The 18,865-nt window shown below is 52.6% G+C and overlaps 1 protein-coding gene across 3 annotated transcripts in view; it reads right to left on the bottom strand.

The window, feature by feature from the left end:
• LOC128698220 (mucin-2-like) overlaps positions 1–18,865 on the bottom strand; it is a 149,776-nt gene that overhangs the window by 43,389 nt on the left and 87,522 nt on the right. For all 3 annotated transcript variants that reach the window (XM_070098551.1, XM_070098553.1, XM_070098552.1), the window contains one exon: positions 10,052–11,383. In XM_070098551.1, coding sequence (XP_069954652.1) covers positions 10,052–11,383 — 1,332 coding nt within the window. The remainder of the gene's footprint in view (positions 1–10,051; positions 11,384–18,865) is intronic.

The raw sequence follows: 18,865 nt of genomic DNA, 5'->3' as shown, positions 1-18,865 counted from the left end.
ACTCACAGTACCCGTAGCCCAGGGTACTCAGAGTACCTGTAGCCCAGGATACTCACAGTAACCGTAGCCCAGGGTACTCACAGTACCCGTAGCCCAGGGTACTCACAGTAACCGTAGCCCAGGGTACTCACAGTAACCGTAGCCCAGGGTACTCACAGTACCTGTAGCCCAGGGTACTCACAGTACCTGTAGCCCAGGGTACTCACAGTACTTGTAGCCCAGGGTACTCACAGTAACCGTAGCCCAGGGTACTCACAGTACCCGTAGCCCAGGGTACTCACAGTACCTGTAGCCCAGGGTACTCACAGTACCCGTAGCCCAGGGTACTCACAGTACCCGTAGCCCAGGGTACTCACACTACCCGTAGCCCAGGGTACTCACAGTACCCGTAGCCCAGGGTACTCACAGTACCTGTAGCCCAGGGTACTCACAGTACCTGTAGTCCATGGCCCTCACAGTACCTGTAGCCCAGGGCCCTCACAGTACCTGTAGCCCAGGGCCCTCACAGTACCTGTAGCCCAAGGGTACTCACAGTACCTGTAGCCCAGGGTACTCACAGTACCTGTAGCCCAGGGTACTCACAGTACCTGTAGCCCAGGGTCCTCACAGTACCTGTAGCCCAGGGTCCTCACAGTACCTGTAGCCCAGGGTACTCACAGTACCTGTAGCCCAGGGTCCTCACAGTACCTGTAGCCCAGGGTACTCACAGTACCTGTAGCCCAGGGTCCTCACAGTACCTGTAGCCCAGGGTACTCACAGTACCTGTAGCCCAGGGTCCTCACAGTACCTGTAGCCCAGGGTACTCACAGTACCTGTAGCCCAGGGTACTCACAGTACCTGTAGCCCAGGGTCTTCACAGTACCTGTAGTCCAGGGTCCTCACAGTACCTGTATCCCAGGGTACTCACAGTACCTGTAGCCCAGGGTCCTCACAGTACCTGTAGCCCAGGGTACTCACAGTACCTGTAGCCCAGGGTACTCACAGTACCTGTAGCCCAGGGTCCTCACAGTACCTGTAGCCCAGGGTACTCACAGTACCTGTAGCCCAGGGTACTCACAGTACCTGTAGCCCAGGGTACTCACAGTACCTGTTGCCCAGGGTACTCACAGTACCTGTAGCCCAGGGTACTCACAGTACCTGTAGCCCAGGGTACTCACAGTAACTGTAGCCCAGGGTACTCACAGTACCTGTAGCCCAGGGTACTCACAGTACCTGTAGCCCAGGGTACTCACAGTACCTGAAGCCCAGGGTACTCACAGTACCTGTAGACCAGGGTACTCACAGTACCTGTAGCCCAGGGTACTCACAGTACCTGTAGCCCAGGATACTCACAGTACCTGTAGCCCAGGGTACTCACAGTACCTGTAGCCCAGAGTCCTCACAGTACCTGTAGCCCAGGGACCTCACAGTACCTGTAGCCCAGGGTACTCACAGTACCCGTAGCCCAGGGTACTCACAGTACCCGTAGCCCAGGGTACTCACAGTACCCGTAGCCCAGGGTACTCACAGTACCTGTAGCCCAGGGTACTCACAGTACCTGTAGCCCAGGGTCCTCACAGTACCTGTAGCCCAGGGTACTCACAGTACCTGTAGCCCAGGGTACTCACAGTACCCGTAGCCCAGGGTACTCACAGTACCTGTAGCCCAGGGTACTCACAGTACCTGTAGCCCAGGGTACTCACAGTACCCGTAGCCCAGGGTACTCACAGTACCCGTAGCCCAGGGTACTCACAGTACCTGTAGCCCAGGGTACTCACAGTACCTGTAGCCCAGGGTACTCACAGTACCTGTAGCCCTGGGTACTCACAGTACCTGTAGCCCAGGGTACTCACAATACCCGTAGCCCAGGGTACTTACAGTACCTGTAGCCCAGGGTACTCACAGTACCCGTAGCCCAGGGTACTCACAGTACCCGTAGCCCAGGGTACTCACAGTACCTGTAGCCCAGGTTACTCACAGTACCTGTAGCCCAGGGTACTCACAGTACCTGTAGCCCAGGGTACTCACAGTACCTGTAGCCCAGGGTTCTCACAGTACCTGTAGCCCAGGGTACTCACAGTACCCGTAGCCCAGGGTACTCACAGTACCTGTAGCCCAGGGTACTCACAGTTCCTGTAGCCCAGGGTCCTCACAGTACCTGTAGCCCAGGGCCCTCACAGTACCTGTAGCCCAGGGTCCTCACAGTACCTGTAGCCCAGGGTACTCACAGTACCTGTAGCCCAGGGTACTCACAGTACCTGTAGCCCAGGGTACTCACAGTACCTGTAGCCCAGGGTACTCACAGTACCTGTAGCCCAGGGTACTCACAGTACCTGTAGCCCAGGGTCCTCACAGTACCTGTAGCCCAGGGTACTCACAGTACCCGTAGCCCAGGGTACTCACAGTACCTGTAGCCCAGGGTACTCACAGTACCTGTAGCCCAGGGTCCTCACAGTACCTTTAGCCCAGGGTACTCACAGTACCCGTAGCCCAGGGTACTCACAGTACCTGTAGCCCAGGGTACTCACAGTACCTGTAGCCCAGGGTCCTCACAGTACCTGTAGCCCAGGGTACTCACAGAACCTGTAGCCCAGGGTACTCACAGTACCTGTAGCCCAGGGTACTCACAGTACCTGTAGCCCAGGGTCCTCACAGTAGCTGTAGCCCAGGGTACTCACAGTACCTGTAGCCCAGGGTCCTCACAGTACCTGTAGCCCAGGGTACTCACAGTACCTGTAGCCCAGGGTACTCACAGTACCTGTAGCCCAGGGTCCTCACAGTACCTGTAGCCCAGGGTCCTCACAGTACCTGTAGCCCAGGGTCCTCACAGTACCTGTACCCAGGGTCCTCACAGTACCTGTACCCAGGGTCCTCACAGTACCTGTAGCCGAGGGTACTCACAGTACCTGTAGCCCAGGGTCCTCACAGTACCCGTAGCCCCGGGTACTCACAGTACCCGTAGCCCAGGGTACTCACAGTACCCGTAGCCCAGGGTACTCACAGTAACCGTAGCCCAGGGTACTCACAGTACCTGTAGCCCAGGGTACTCACAGTACCTGTAGCCCAGGGTACTCACAGTACCCGTAGCCCAGGGTACTCACAGTACCCGTAGCCCAGGGTATTCACAGTACCTGTAGCCCAGGGTACTCACAGTACCCGTAACCCAGGGTACTCACAGTACCCGTAGCCCAGGGTACTCACAGTACCTGTAGCCCAGGGTACTCACAGTACCCGTAGCCCAGGGTACTCACAGTACCTGTAGCCCAGGGTACTCACAGTACCCGTAGCCCAGGGTACTCACAGTATCTGTAGCCCAGGGTACTCACAGTACCCGTAGCACAGGGTACTCACAGTGCCCGTAGCCCAGGGTTCTCACAGTACCTGTAGCTCAGGGTACTCACAGTACCCGTAGCCCAGGGTACTCACAGTACCTGTAGCCCAGGATACTCACAGTACCCGTAGCCCAGGGTACTCACAGTAACCGTAGCCCAGGGTACTCACAGTAACCGTAGCCCAGGGTACTCACAGTAACCGTAGCCCAGGGTACTCACAGTAACCGTAGCCCAGGGTACTCACAGTAACCGTAGCCCAGGGTACTCACAGTACCCGTAGCCCAGGGTACTCACAGTAACCGTAGCCCAGGGTACTCACAGTAACCGTAGCCCAGGGTACTCACAGTAACCGTAGCCCAGGGTACTCACAGTAACCGTAGCCCAGGGTACTCACAGTACCCGTAGCCCAGGGTACTCACAGTAACCGTAGCCCAGGGTACTCACAGTACCCGTAGCCCAGGGTACTCACAGTATCTGTAGCCCAGGGTACTCACAGTACCTGTAGTCCATGGCCCTCACAGTACCTGTAGCCCAGGGCCCTCACAGTACCTGTAGCCCAGGGCCCTCACAGTACCTGTAGCCCAAGGGTACTCACAGTACCTGTAGCCCAGGGTACTCACAGTACCTGTAGCCCAGGGTACTCACAGTACCTGTAGCCCAGGGTCCTCACAGTACCTGTAGCCCAGGGTCCTCACAGTACCTGTAGCCCAGGGTACTCACAGTACCTGTAGCCCAGGGTCCTCACAGTACCTGTAGCCCAGGGTACTCACAGTACCTGTAGCCCAGGGTCCTCACAGTACCTGTAGCCCAGGGTACTCACAGAACCTGTAGCCCAGGGTCCTGACAGTACCTGTAGCCCAGGGTACTCACAGTACCTGTAGCCCAGGGTACTCACAGTACCTGTTGCCCAGGGTCCTAACAGTACCTGTAGCCCAGGGTCCTCACAGTACCTGTAGCCCAGGGTACTCACAGTACCTGTAGCCCAGGGTCCTCACAGTACCTGTAGCCCAGGGTACTCACAGTACCTGTAGCCCAGGGTACTCACAGTACCTGTAGCCCAGGGTACTCACAGTACCTGTAGCCCAGGGTACTCACAGTACCTGTAGCCCAGGGTACTCACAGTACCTGTAGCCCAGGGTACTCACAGTACCTGTAGCCCAGGGTACTCACAGTACCTGTAGCCCAGGGTACTCACAGTACCTGTAGCCCAGGGTACTCACAGTACCTGTAGCCCAGGGTACTCACAGTACCTGTAGCCCAGGGTACTCACAGTACCTGTAGCCCAGGGTACTCACAGTACCTGTAGACCAGGGTACTCACAGTACCTGTAGCCCAGGGTACTCACAGTACCTGTAGCCCAGGGTACTCACAGTACCTGTAGCCCAGGGTACTCACAGTACCTGTAGCCCAGGGTCCTCACAGTACCTGTAGCCCAGGGACCTCACAGTACCTGTAGCCCAGGGTACTCACAGTACCCGTAGCCCAGGGTACTCACAGTACCCGTAGCCCAGGGTACTCACAGTACCTGTAGCCCAGGGTACTCACAGTACCTGTAGCCCAGGGTACTCACAGTACCTGTAGCCCAGGGTCCTCACAGTACCTGTAGCCCAGGGTACTCACAGTACCTGTAGCCCAGGGTACTCACAGTACCCGTAGCCCAGGGTACTCACAGTACCTGTAGCCCAGGGTACTCACAGTACCTGTAGCCCAGGGTACTCACAGTACCCGTAGCCCAGGGTACTCACAGTACCCGTAGCCCAGGGTACTCACAGTACCTGTAGCCCAGGGTACTCACAGTACCTGTAGCCCAGGGTCCTCACAGTACCTGTAGCCCAGGGTACTCACAGTACCTGTAGCCCAGGGTACTCACAGTACCCGTAGCCCAGGGTACTCACAGTACCCGTAGCCCAGGGTACTCACAGTACCCGTAGCCCAGGGTACTCACAGTACCCGTAGCGCAGGATACTCACAGTACCTGTAGCCCAGGGTACTCACAGTACCTGTAGCCCAGGGTCCTCACAGTACCTGTAGCCCAGGGTCCTCACAGTACCTGTAGCTCAGGGTACTCACAGTACCTGTAGCCCAGGGTACTCACAGTACCCGTAGCCCAGGGTACTCACAGTACCCGTAGCCCAGGGTACTCACAGTACCAGTAGCCCAGGGTACTCACAGTACCAGTAGCCCAGGGTACTCACAGTACCCGTAGCCCAGGGTACTCACAGTACCCGTAGCCCAAGGTACTCACAGTACCTGTAGCCCAGGGTACTCACAGTACCTGTAGCCCAGGGTCCTCACAGTACCTGTAGCCCAGGGTACTCAAAGTACCTGTAGCCCAGGGTACTCACAGTACCCGTAGCCCAGGGTACTCACAGTACCCGTAGCCCAGGGTACTCACAGTACAAGTAGCCCAGGGTACTCACAGTACCCGTAGCCCAGGGTACTCACAGTACCTGTAGCCCAGGGTACTCACAGTACCTGTAGCCCAGGGTACTCACAGTACCTGTAGCCCAGGGTACTCACAGTACCTGTAGCCCAGGGTCCTCACAGTACCTGTAGCCCAGGGACCTCACAGTACCTGTAGCCCAGGGTACTCACAGTACCTGTAGCCCAGGGTACTCACAGTACCCGTAGCCCAGGGTACTCACAGTACCCGTAGCCCAGGGTACTCACAGTACCTGTAGCTCAGGGTACTCACAGTACCTGTAGCCCAGGGTCCTCACAGTACCTGTAGCCCAGGGTACTCACAGTACCCGTAGCCCAGGGTACTCACAGTACCCGTAGCCCAGGGTACTCACAGTACTCGTAGCCCAGGGTACTCACAGTACCTGTAGCCCAGGGTACTCACAGTACCCGTAGCCCAGGGTACTCACAGTACCCGTAGCCCAGGGTACTCACAGTACCTGTAGCCCAGGGTACTCACAGTACCTGTAGCCCAGGGTACTCACAGTACCTGTAGCCCAGGGTACTCACAGTACCTGTAGCCCAGGGTACTCAGAGTAGACGTAGCCCAGGGTACTCACAGTACCCGTAGCCCAGAGTACTCACAGTACCCGTAGCCCAGGGTACTCACTGTACCCGTAGCCCAGGGTACTCACAGTACCTGTAGCCCAGGGTACTCACAGTACCTGTAGCCCAGGGTCCTCACAGTACCTGTAGCCCAGGATCCTCACAGTACCTGTAGCCCAGGGTACTCACAGTACCTGTAGCCCAGGGTACTCACAGTACCTGTAGCCCAGGGTACTCACAGTACCTGTAGCCCAGGGTACTCACAGTACCTGTAGCCCAGGGTCCTCACAGTACCTGTAGCCCAGGGTCCTCACAGTACCTGTAGCCCAGGGTACTCACAGTACCTGTAGCCCAGGGTACTCACAGTACCCGTAGCCCAGGGTACTCACAGTACACGTAGCCCAGGGTACTCACAGTACCTGTAGCCCAGGGAACTCACAGTACCTGTTGCCCAGGGTACTCACAGTACCCGTAGCCCAGGGTACTCACAGTACCCGTTGCCCAGGGTACTCACAGTACCTGTAGCCCAGGGTACTCACAGTACCTGTAGCCCAGGGTCCTCACAGTACCTGTAGCCCAGGGTACTCACAGTACCTGTAGCCCAGGGTACTCACAGTACCCGAAGCCCAGGGTACTCACAGTACCCGTAGCCCAGGGTACTCACAGTACCCGTAGCCCAGGGTACTCACAGTACCTGTAGCCCAGGGTACTCACAGTACCTGTAGCCCAGGTTCCTCACAGTACCTGTAGCCCAGGGTCCTCACAGTACCTGTAGCGCAGGGTACTCACAGTACCTGTAGCCCAGGGTACTCACAGTACCCGTAGCCCAGGGTACTCACAGTACCCGTAGCCCAGGGTACTCACAGTACCTGTAGCCCAGGGTACTCACAGTACCTGTAGCCCAGGGTACTCACAGTACCCGTAGCCCAGGGTACTCACAGTACCCGTAGCCCAGGGTACTCACAGTACCTGTAGCCCAGGGTACTCACAGTACCTGTAGCCCAGGGTACTCACAGTACCCGTAGCCCAGGGTACTCACAGTACCTGTAGCCCAGGGTACTCACAGTGCCCGTAGCCCTGGGTACTCACAGTACCCGTAGCCCAGGGTATTCACAGTACCTGTAGCCCAGGGTACTCACAGTACCTGTAGCCCAGGGTACTCACAGTACCCGTAGCTCAGGGTACTCACAGTACCTGTAGCCCAGGGTACTCACAGTACCTGTAGCCCAGGGTACTCACAGTACCTGTAGCCCAGGGTACTCACAGTACCTGTAGCCCAGGGTACTCACATTACCCGTAGCCCAGGGTACTCACAGTACCTGTAGCCCATGGTACTCACAGTACCTGTAGCCCAGGGTACTCACAGTACCCGTAGCCCAGGGTACTCACAGTACCCGTAGCCCAGGGTACTCACAGTACCTGTAGCCCAGGGTACTCACAGTACCTGTAGCCCAGGGTACTCACAGTACCCGTAGCCCAGGGTACTCACAGTACCTGTAGCCCAGGGTACTCACAGTACCTGTAGCCCAGGGTACTCACAGTACCCGTAGCCCAGGGTACTCACAGTACCTGTAGCCCAGGGTACTCACAGTACCTGTAGCCCAGGGTACTCACAGTACCTGTAGCCCAGGGTCCTCACAGTACCTGTAGCCCAGGGTACTCACAGTACCCGTAGATCAGGGTACTCACAGTACCTGTAGCCCAGGGTACTCACAGTACCTGTAGCCCAGGGTCCTCACAGTACCTGTAGCCCAGGGTACTCACAGTACCTGTAGCCCAGGGTACTCGCAGTACCTGTAGCCCAGGGTACTCACAGTACCTGTAGCCCAGGGTACTCACAGTACCTGTAGCCCAGGGTACTCACAGTACCTGTAGCCCAGGGTCCTCACAGTACCTGTAGCCCAGGGTACTCACAGTACCCGTAGCCCAGGGTACTCACAGTACCTGTAGCCCAGGGTACTCACAGTACCTGTAGCCCAGGTTCCTCACAGTACCTGTAGCCCAGGGTACTCACAGAACCTGTAGCACAGGGTACTCACAGTACCTGTAGCCCAGGGTACTCTCAGTACCTGTAGCCCAGGGTACTCACAGTACCTGTAGCCCAGGGTACTCACATTACCCGTAGCCCAGGGTACTCACAGTACCTATAGCCCAGGGTACTCACAGTACCTGTAGCCCAGGGTACTCACAGTACCCGTAGCCCAGGGTACTCACAGTACCCGTAGCCCAGGGTACTCACAGTACCTGTAGCCCAGGGTACTCACAGTACCTGTAGCCCAGGGTACTCACAGTACCCCTAGCCCAGGGTACTCACAGTACCTGTAGCCCAGGGTACTCACAGTACCTGTAGCCCAGGGTACTCACAGTACCCGTAGCCCAGGGTACTCACAGTACCTGTAGCCCAGGGTACTCACAGTACCTGTAGCCCAGGGTACTCACAGTACCTGTAGCCCAGGGTCCTCACAGTACCTGTAGCCCAGGGTACTCACAGTACCTGTAGCCCAGGGTACTCACAGTACCTGTAGCCCAGGGTCCTCACAGTACCTGTAGCCCAGGGTACTCACAGTACCTGTAGCCCAGGGTACTCACAGTACCTGTAGCCCAGGGTACTCACAGTACCTGTAGCCCAGGGTACTCACAGTACCTGTAGCCCAGGGTACTCACAGTACCTGTAGCCCAGGGTCCTCACAGTACCTGTAGCCCAGGGTACTCACAGTACCCGTAGCCCAGGGTACTCACAGTACCTGTAGCCCAGGGTACTCACAGTACCTGTAGCCCAGGTTCCTCACAGTACCTGTAGCCCAGGGTACTCACAGAACCTGTAGCCCAGGGTACTCACAGTACCTGTAGCCCAGGGTACTCACCGTACCTGTAGCCCAGGGTCCTCACAGTACCTGTAGCCCAGGGTACTCACAGTACCTGTAGCCCAGGGTACTCACAGTACCCGTATCCCAGGGTACTCACAGTACCTGTAGCCCAGGGTACTCACAGTACCTGTAGCCCAGGGTCCTCACAGTACCTGTAGCCCAGGGTACTCACAGTACCTGTAGCCCAGGGTACTCACAGTACCTGTAGCCCAGGGTACTCACAGTACCTGTAGCCCAGGGTACTCACAGCACCTGTAGCCCAGGGTACTCACAGTACCTGTAGCCCAGGGTACTCACAGTACCTGTAGCCCAAGGGTCCCTACAAAATCTTAATCAAACTCTGTTTATAGCCAATATATTGTTTGTCTTTATAAAGCGACAGGTGTTCGTTGTGCGCTATGATTATCATGTATTAGTGATCATCTTGTATAATAGAGGCATGCTGTATAATAGAGGCATGCTGTATAATAGAGGCATGCTGTATAATAGAGGCATGCTGTATAATAGAGGCATGCTGTATAATAGAGGCATGCTGTATAATAGAGGCATGCTGTATAATAGAGGCATGCTGTATAATAGAGGCATGCTGTATAATAGAGGCATGCTGTATAATAGAGGCATGCTGTATAATAGAGGCATGCTGTATAATAGAGGCATGCTGTATAATAGAGGCATGCTGTATAATAGAGGCATGCTGCATAATAGAGGCATGCTGTATAATAGGAACTTGTATAATCGAGGCTTGTATAATAGATGGTTAGTTACTGGCACTGTGGTATCACAACAGACTGGCACTGTGGTGAGTGTCACAACAGACTGGCACTGTCTTGAGTGTCACAACAGACTGGCACTGTCGTGTGTACTTACCTTCCCACTTCTTCATCATGTGGACACTGTCGGGGTCGCGGGTGAAACTGAAAGCGTATCCGCTGTAGGTGGTACCGAAGTCTATAGCCACTACAACGAAGTGCGTGGGCGGCCGGGGCTCCAACACGCCGCCCACGCCGCTGCCCATGTGGGTGGCTGGCTCTCCCACCACCGCCACGCCCACCTCTCCCTCCAAAACCCCCGACCCGCGACAGGAAATTAAACTGGAGGTGCGGGAGTGGATGAAGGAGGAGGGGGTGTTGGTGGCACTGTGGGAGGTGTGGGGGGAGGGGGGTGGTGACTGGGTATCTTCACCAGTGCCACAGGGGCTAGTGGCACCACTTTCGTGTCCACTGTCACTATCCCCTGGCACTGTAGGAGGCCCTATGGCCCTGCGGGTGGGGCTGAGAGAGGAGTGCCTGCCCAGTTTCATTGGGGTCGTCGGTGAGGGCGTGGTGGGTGAGTACTGCACGCCAGGGTAGTAGGCGTGCATGGACACGGACGAGTGGGGCACGGTGCGTGCGTCCACGTACACCTCCTCGATGAGATTAAGACTCTCCATGACGGCGTCCTTGGGTTGCAGATCCTGGCACCCCTCCTGGGACCGCCCACCTTCCTTATCCAGCGGCCGCCCATTCTCCTGACTCCGCCCGCCCACTCCAGCACCGTGGGCGAGACACTGACTGACTCGGTAATGATTAGAATTGGTAAAATGGTCGTGTCCTCTGCCGATGATAGTGGAGTCTTGAGGAGCCCCTGCCGCGTCGTGGGCGTGCTCGTGGGTGTGAAGAGAGGTGGGCGTGTGTGCAGGCGTGGGGTCTGGCCCAGACAGGCGTCGCTCCACGACACTGGAGGCGTGGGAGCGAGCTGGAGAACTTTCACTGGAGGAACTGCTGAGTCCTACCAGTGACGAGTCCAGAACATCCAGAGCCGCCGCTACTGCCTCCGCCTCGCTCCTACTGGACGCATGGGCGGTCCTCACGGGCGTGTAGGCCCTCGTCTGAGTGTGGTTTCTAGCTGAGGCGGGATTTCTGGGAGGTGTGTGACTTCGCGTTGCAGCGTAGGTCCTGATGGGAACTCTGGGAGGTGATCCTGGCCTCCTGAAGTAGACTCCAGCAGCGCGCAGCTCCTCCTCCAGCTGCGTGGGTCGTCTTGGGTTTTCCGGGGAAGGAGAACGACTACTGCACTCCCGAGGAGGGGGTGGGCGAGCCGGGGGCAGGTGAGGGCGCGTCGACCCCAGCATTTCACTGCAGAAGCCTCGGAAATTGTTTCTGATGAGGACGGTGGGGCGGGCGGCGTCACTGCAACACTTACACTCCCTCTCCAGGCCATCTGAAATGATAAATAACACTGCTTTAAAAACTGGTTATAATCAGAGCCATAGTTTTCAAAGGGGTTTAGGGGTAAGCCAGTGGAAGGCCTCGGTCAGATGACCAAGTGTTTCCTGACGAATATTACCTAACGTGATACTGTTAGCATCTAGGAGGAACACGTCAGACAGGATTGAGAAGCGGAGCCCGGAGCTCTGCCTCGAAACCTGCAGATACAATAAGGTGAGGTCAGTTAGGTGAGTAAACACACACACACACACACACACACACACACACACACACACACACACACACACACACACACACACACACACACACACACACACACACACACACACACACACACAAACACACACACACACACACACACACACACACACACACACACACACACACACACACACACACACACACACACACACACACAAACACACACACACACACACACACACACACACACACACACACACACACACACACACACACACACACACACAAACACACACACACACACACACACACACACACACACACACACACACACACACACACACACACACACACACACACACAAACAAACAATCATCTGGACATCGTCGACCACAGACTAGCGTAAACATAATGTCAAGTGTGTACATGTACGTGTATATCAGACCTTGTGCTGTGTGCACATGTACGTGTGTATTGGACCATGTGCTATGTGCACATGTACGTGTGTATCAGACCTAGTGATCATGTACATGTACGTGTGCATCAGACCTAATGTTAAGTGTACATGTACGTGTGCATCAGACCTAGTGATCATGTACATGTACGTGTGTATCAGACCTAGTGATCATGTACATGTACGTGTGCATCAGACCTTGTGATCATGTACATGTACGTGTGCATCAGACCTAGTGTTAAGTGTACATGTACGTGTGCATCAGACCTTGTGATCATGTACATGTACGTGTGCATCAGACCTAGTGTTAAGTGTACATGTACGTGTGCATCAGACCTAGTGTTAAGTGTACATGTACGTGTGCATCAGACCTAGTGTTAAGTGTACATGGACGTGTGCATCAGACCTAGTGTTAAGTGTACATGTACGTGTGCATCAGACCTTGTGATCATGTACATGTACGTGTGCATCAGACCTAGTGTTAAGTGTACATGTACGTGTGCATCAGACCTAGTGTTAAGTGTACATGTACGTGTGCATCAGACCTTGTGATCATGTACATGTACGTGTGCATCAGACCTAGTGTTAAGTGTACATGTACGTGTGCATCAGACCTAGTGTTAAGTGTACATGTACGTGTGCATCAGACCTAATGTTAAGTGTACATGTACGTGTGCATCAGACCGTAAATCCACCAGTTTACTAAAGAAATTTACGCTGGTTGAACGCTAGCTACTGGACCACACTTTTTATCCCAAATCGAATGCATTGTTAGAGCCAGAATTTCGATATTAGCGACTACCAGGCTTGTTCTAACCCTGCCTTAATAATAATAATAATAATAATAATAATAATAATAATAATAATAATAATAATATTATTATTATTATTATTATTATTATTATTATTATTATTATTATTATTATTATTATTATTATTGTGATGAATGGTTTGAAAAAACCGACAAGTTGAAGATTGAGACACTTATGCAGCATATGAGAATCTTTATTCAGGAAATGTTTCGCCACACAGTGGCTTCATCAGTCCAATACAAAGAGGAAGGCGTAAGGAGAGGAGGAGTATGAAGTAATCAGTCCCTCGGCCTGGAGTCGATGTGTTCAGTCCATCAATCTTGTAGAATGTACAGCATAGGGCCGTAGACGTGGCTTATATACTGTAGTGAGGTGACGTGAAGCAGTTGGAGGCGGGGTCATAGTGGTACCATCCACTAGTCGAAGTAGGTCTTCGTCCAAAGGTTGAACAAGTGGATGGTACCACTATGACCCCGCCTCCATCTGCTTCACGTCACCTCACTACAGTATATAAGCCACGTCTACGGCCCTATGCTGTACATTCTACAAGATTGATGGACTGAACACATCGACTCCAGGCCGAGGGACTGATTACCTCATACTCCTCCTCTCCTTACGCCTTCCTCTTTGTATTGGACTGATGAAGCCACTGTGTGGCGAAACGTTTCCTGAATAAAGATTTCCATATGCTGCATAAGTGTCTCAATCTTCATTATTATTATTATTATTATTATTGTTGTTACTATTATTATTATTATTATTATTATTATTATTATTATTATTATTATCAACCTTTCTATAGGATGTGTTCCGTCGGTTTGGTCCTTCCCGGTCAGGATAATGTGTGTGTGTGTGTACTCACCTAGTTGAGGTTGCAGGGGTCGAGTCCAAGCTCCTGGCACCGCCTCTTCTCTGGTCGATACTAGGTCACTCTCCCTGAACCGTGAGCTTTATCATAACTGTGTGTGTGTGTGTGTGTGTGTGTGTGTGTGTGTGTGTGTGTGTGTGTGTGTGTGTGTGTGTGTGTGTGTGTGTGTGTGTGTGTGTGTGTGTGTGTGTGTGTGACATTATTACTGTCTTACTGGAGATCACTATATGTCCTCACGAAGGAATTTTCCGTGTCACTGCATGCGTGCACATCGAAGTGCACTGCAGCGAGCACCAACAGCCTCCCTGATCAAGTTGTCTAGTCGGGGGCCTGTTCTGAGACCGGGTCGAGGGGACGATGATCCTAGAAAATATTTTAAGGACAGGGTAACCATTAGGAATCAGCATATTGTATACAATTATGACAGTTGTACTCACGGGAGCTGTGATTCGACCACTGCAACAACATACAGGTGAGTACACACACATACACACACACACACACTTGAGGTTATTATTGCAGTGACCTTCAAGAATTTGCAAAATATAAACAATGACCTATATCCTCTCCGAACCAGAGAGTACATTCCCAGTGAGTGAGCGAGTGAGAGAGTGAATGAGAGAGTGAGTGAGTGAGTGAGTGAGGGAGCCAGGCAGTGTTGTATACAACACAGTGGATGTTGGATATCATAGACACAACAGTGTTCTACACTCCGTCAACTCAACACTGAGTCCAACACTGTGTCTACTAAATATGCGTGCTTCTTGTAGCAACCAACCTGCAGGAAGACCCCAGGAACTAGCAACCAACCTTCAGGAAGACCCCAGGAACTAGCAACCATCCTTCAGGAAGACCCCAGGAACTAGCAACCATCCTTCAGGAAGACCCCAGGAACTAGCAACCATCCTTCAGGAAGACCCCAGGAACTAGCAACCATCCTTCAGGAAGACCCCAGGAACTAGCAACCATCCTTCAGGAAGACCCCAGGAACTAGCAACCATCCTTCAGGAAGACCCCAGGAACTAGCAACCATCCTTCAGGAAGATCCCAGGAACTAGCAACCATCCTTCAGGAAGATCCCAGGAACTAGCAACCATCCTTCAGGAAGATCCCAGGAACTAGCAACCATCCTTCAGGAAGATCCCAGGAACTAGCAACCATCCTTCAGGAAGACCCCAGGAACTACCAACCAACCTGCAGGAAGACCCCAGGAACTAGCAACCAACCTGCAGGAAGACCCCAGGAACTAGCAACCAACCTTCAGGAAGACCCCAGGAACTAGCAACCAACCTGCAGGAAGACCACAGGAACTAGCAATCAACCTGCAGGAATATCCCAGGAACTAGCAACCAACCTGCAGGAAGACTCCAGGAACTAGCAACCAACCTGCAGGAAGACCCCAGGAACTAGCAACCAACCTGCAGGAAGACCCCAGGAACTAGCAACCAACCTTCAGGAAGACCCCAGGAACTAGCAACCAACCTGCAGGAAGACCCCAGGAACTAGCAACCAACCTGCAGGAAGACCCCAGGAACTAGCAACCAACCTGCAGGAAGACCCCAGGAACTAGCAACCAACCTGAAGGAAGACCACAGGAACTAGCAATCAACCTGCAGGAATATCCCAGGAACTAGCAACCAACCTGCAGGAAGACTCCAGGAACTAGCAACCAACCTGCAGGAAGACCCCAGAAACTAGCAACCAACCTTCAGGAAGACCCCAGGAATTAGCAACCAACCTGCATGAAGATCCCAGGAACTAGCAACCAACCTGCAGGAAGACCCCAGAAACTAGCAACCAACCTGCAGGAAGACCCCAGGAACTAGCAATCAACCTGCAGGAATATCCCAGGAACTAGCAACCAACCTGCAGGAAGACTCCAGGAACTAGCAACCAACCTGCAGGAAGACCCCAGGAACTAGCAATCAACCTGCAGGAAGACCCCAGAAACTAGCAACCAACCTGCAGGAAGACCCCAGGAACTAGCAACCAACTTGCAGGAAGACCCCAGAAACTAGCAACCAACCTGCAGGAAGACCCTATAAACTAGCAACCAACCTGCAGGAAGACCCCAGGAACTAGCAACCAACCTGCAGGAAGACCTCAGGAACTAGCAACCAACCTGCGGCAAGACCCCATGAACTAGCAACCAACCTGCAGGAAGACCCCAGGAACTAGCAACCAACCTACAGGAAGTCCCCTGAAACTAGCAACCAACCTGCAGGAAGACCCCAGGAACTTGCAACCAACCTGCAGGAAGACCCCAGGAACTAGCAACCAACCTGCAGGAAGACCCCAGGAACTAGCAACCAACCTGCAGGAAGACCCCCAGGAACTAGCAACAAACCTACAGGAAGACCCCAGAAACTAGCAACCAACCTGCAGGAAGACCCCAGGAATTAGCAACCAACCTGCAGGAAGACCCCAGAAACTAGCAACCAACCTGCAGGAAGACCCCAGGAACTAGCAACCAACCTGCAGGAAGACTCCAGGAACTAGCAACCAACCTGCATGAAGACCCCAGGAACTAGTATCCAACCTGCACGAAGACCCTAGGAACTAGCAACTAACATCACCAGCAAGCAACACTGGAGGAGTGCCAGTAGTGTTGCAAGCTGAAAACGGGGTCCAGGAGCTGCAATCTGACCTATGGCACCCACAACTCTGCTAGTACTGTAACACTCGCCAGAGGGCAGTAGGTAGATAGGTACCTGGAGTCTACCTGGAGGGAATTCCGGGGATCAACGTCCCCGCGGCCCAGTCCACGACCAGGCCTCCCGGTGGATCAGGGCCTGATCAACGAGGCTGTTACTGCTGGCCGCACGTAATCCAACGTACGAACCACAGCCCGGCTGATCCGGCACCGTCTTTAGGTATCTGTCCAGCTCCCTCTTGAAGACAACCAGGGGTCTTCCCGTAATGCCCCTTATTGCTGGTGGGAGGCTGTTGAACAGTCTTGGGCCCCGGACACTTACTGTGTTTTCTCTTAGTGTACCAGTGACGCCCCTACTTTTCACTGGGGGTATGTTGCATCGCCTGCCAAGTCTTTTGCTTTCGTATGGAGTGATTTTTGTGTGCATATTAAGGACCAGTCCCTCCAGAATCTTCCAGGTGTAGATTATGATATATCTCTCTCGCCTGCGCTCTAGTGAGTACAAGTCAAGTGCTTCCAGGCGCTCCCAGTAGTTAAGGTGTTTGATTGAACTTATACGTGTAGTAAAGGTTCTCTGTACATTCTCTAGCTCTGCAATTTCACCTGCCTTGAATGGGGATGTTAATGTACAGCAGTATTCCAGCCTAGAAAGAATAAGTGATTTAAAAAGGATCATCATTGGCTTAGCATCTCTTGTCTTGAATGTTCTCATTATCCATCCTATCAGTTTCCTAGCAGATGTGATAGTGGCGTTGTTGTGGTCCTTGAAGGTGAGATCCTCTGACATTACCACTCCCATGTCTCTCACATTACTTTTCCTCTCTATTGTGTGATTGGAGTTTGTAGTATACTCAGTTCTAGTTATTATTTCCTCCAGTTTTCCATAACGGAGTAGTTGGAATTTGTCTTCATTGAACATCATATTGTTCTCTGTTGCCCATTGGAAAACTTGGTTTATATTTTCTTGGAGCTTTGCCGTGTCCTCAATGGATGACACTCTCATGCAGATCCTAGTATAGTCTGCAAAAGATGATACAGCGCTGTGGTTTACATCTCTGTCTATGTCTGATATGAGAATAAGGAACAGGATAGGTGCGAGTACTGTGCCTTGTGGGACAGAGCTCTTCACTATGGCAGCATCTGATTTAACTCTGTTTACCACTACTCTTTGTGTGCGATTGGTTAGAAAGTTGAAGATCCATCTGCCTACTTTGCCGGTTATCCCTTTGGCACGCATTTTGTGTGCTATTACACCATGGTCGCACTTGTCAAAGGCTTTTGCAAAGTCTGTGCATACTACATCTGCATTTTGTTTGTTTTCCAGTGCATCTAGGACCATATCATAGTGGTCAAGCAGTTGCGAAAGGCAGGAGCGACCTGCTCTGAAACCATGTTGCCCTGGGTTGTGCAATTTTTGGGAGTCCAGGTGGTTTGCTATCCTGCTTCTTAGAACTCTTTCAAAGATTTTTATGATGTGGGACGTTAAAGCTAATGGTCTATAGTTCTTAGCTACTGCTTTGCTGCCACCTTTATGGAGTGGGGCTATATCTGTTGTTTTTAGTGACTGTGGAATCTCGCCTGTGTCTAAGCTCCTCCTCCATAGCATACATAGGGCCCGTGAGAGGGGTTTCTTGCAGTTTTTAATGAACACCGAGTTCCACGAGTCTGGGCCTGGGGCTGAGTGCATGGGCATGTCGTCGATGGCTTTCTCAAAGTCTAGTGGAGTTAGAGTTATGTCATAAATCTGGCCTACATTGGCAGGGTTTTGAGGCTCATACATGAAAAAATTGTTTGGATCATCTATCTTTAAACTGGTTAGTGGCTCACTGAACACTGAGTCATACTGCAATTTCAGTATCTCGCTCATTTCTTTGTTGTCGTCTGTGTAGGATCCATCTTGTCTGAGCAGGAGCCCTATACTAGAAGTGGTTTTTGACTTGTGTTTGGCATATGAAAAGAAATATTTCGAATTTCTTTCAATTTCATTAATCTCTTTTAGCTCCTCTTGTCTCTCCTGGATCCTGTATGTGTCCTTTAACTTCAGCTCAATATTTTCCACTTCCCTGGTTAGCACTACCTTCCCTGTATCAGATAGTCTGGCATTCTTGAGGAGCTCAATGATTCTTCGTCTTCTACTGTTGAGAGAGCGTCTCTCTCTCTCCAGTTTACTTCTTCTTTTCTTTTGTCTTATAGGAATATACCTTGAACATACTTCAGCTACCAGGAGGGTGATCTTTTCGAGGCATTGGTTCGGGTCCATGCAATTTAAGATATCCTCCCAGCATGTTTCATTTAGGGCATAGTTTACCTGATCCCAGATGATGTTCTTGCTGTTGAAGTTGAATTTGGTAAAGGTACTCTCATAACTGAATGCATTGTGCTGATCAGGACTCCTGTGCATGCAAGTCTGGACTTCGATTAGATTGTGATCAGAATTTGTTGTTTTTGATATTGTTATATTCCTTACCAGGTCCTCATTATTTGTG

The sequence above is a fragment of the Cherax quadricarinatus genome, chromosome 63 (assembly GCF_038502225.1).
Source record: "Cherax quadricarinatus isolate ZL_2023a chromosome 63, ASM3850222v1, whole genome shotgun sequence".
NCBI lineage: Eukaryota > Metazoa > Arthropoda > Malacostraca > Decapoda > Parastacidae > Cherax > Cherax quadricarinatus.
The sequence above is the reverse complement of the archived record's forward strand: the minus strand, read 5'-3'. Positions and strand labels throughout refer to the sequence as shown.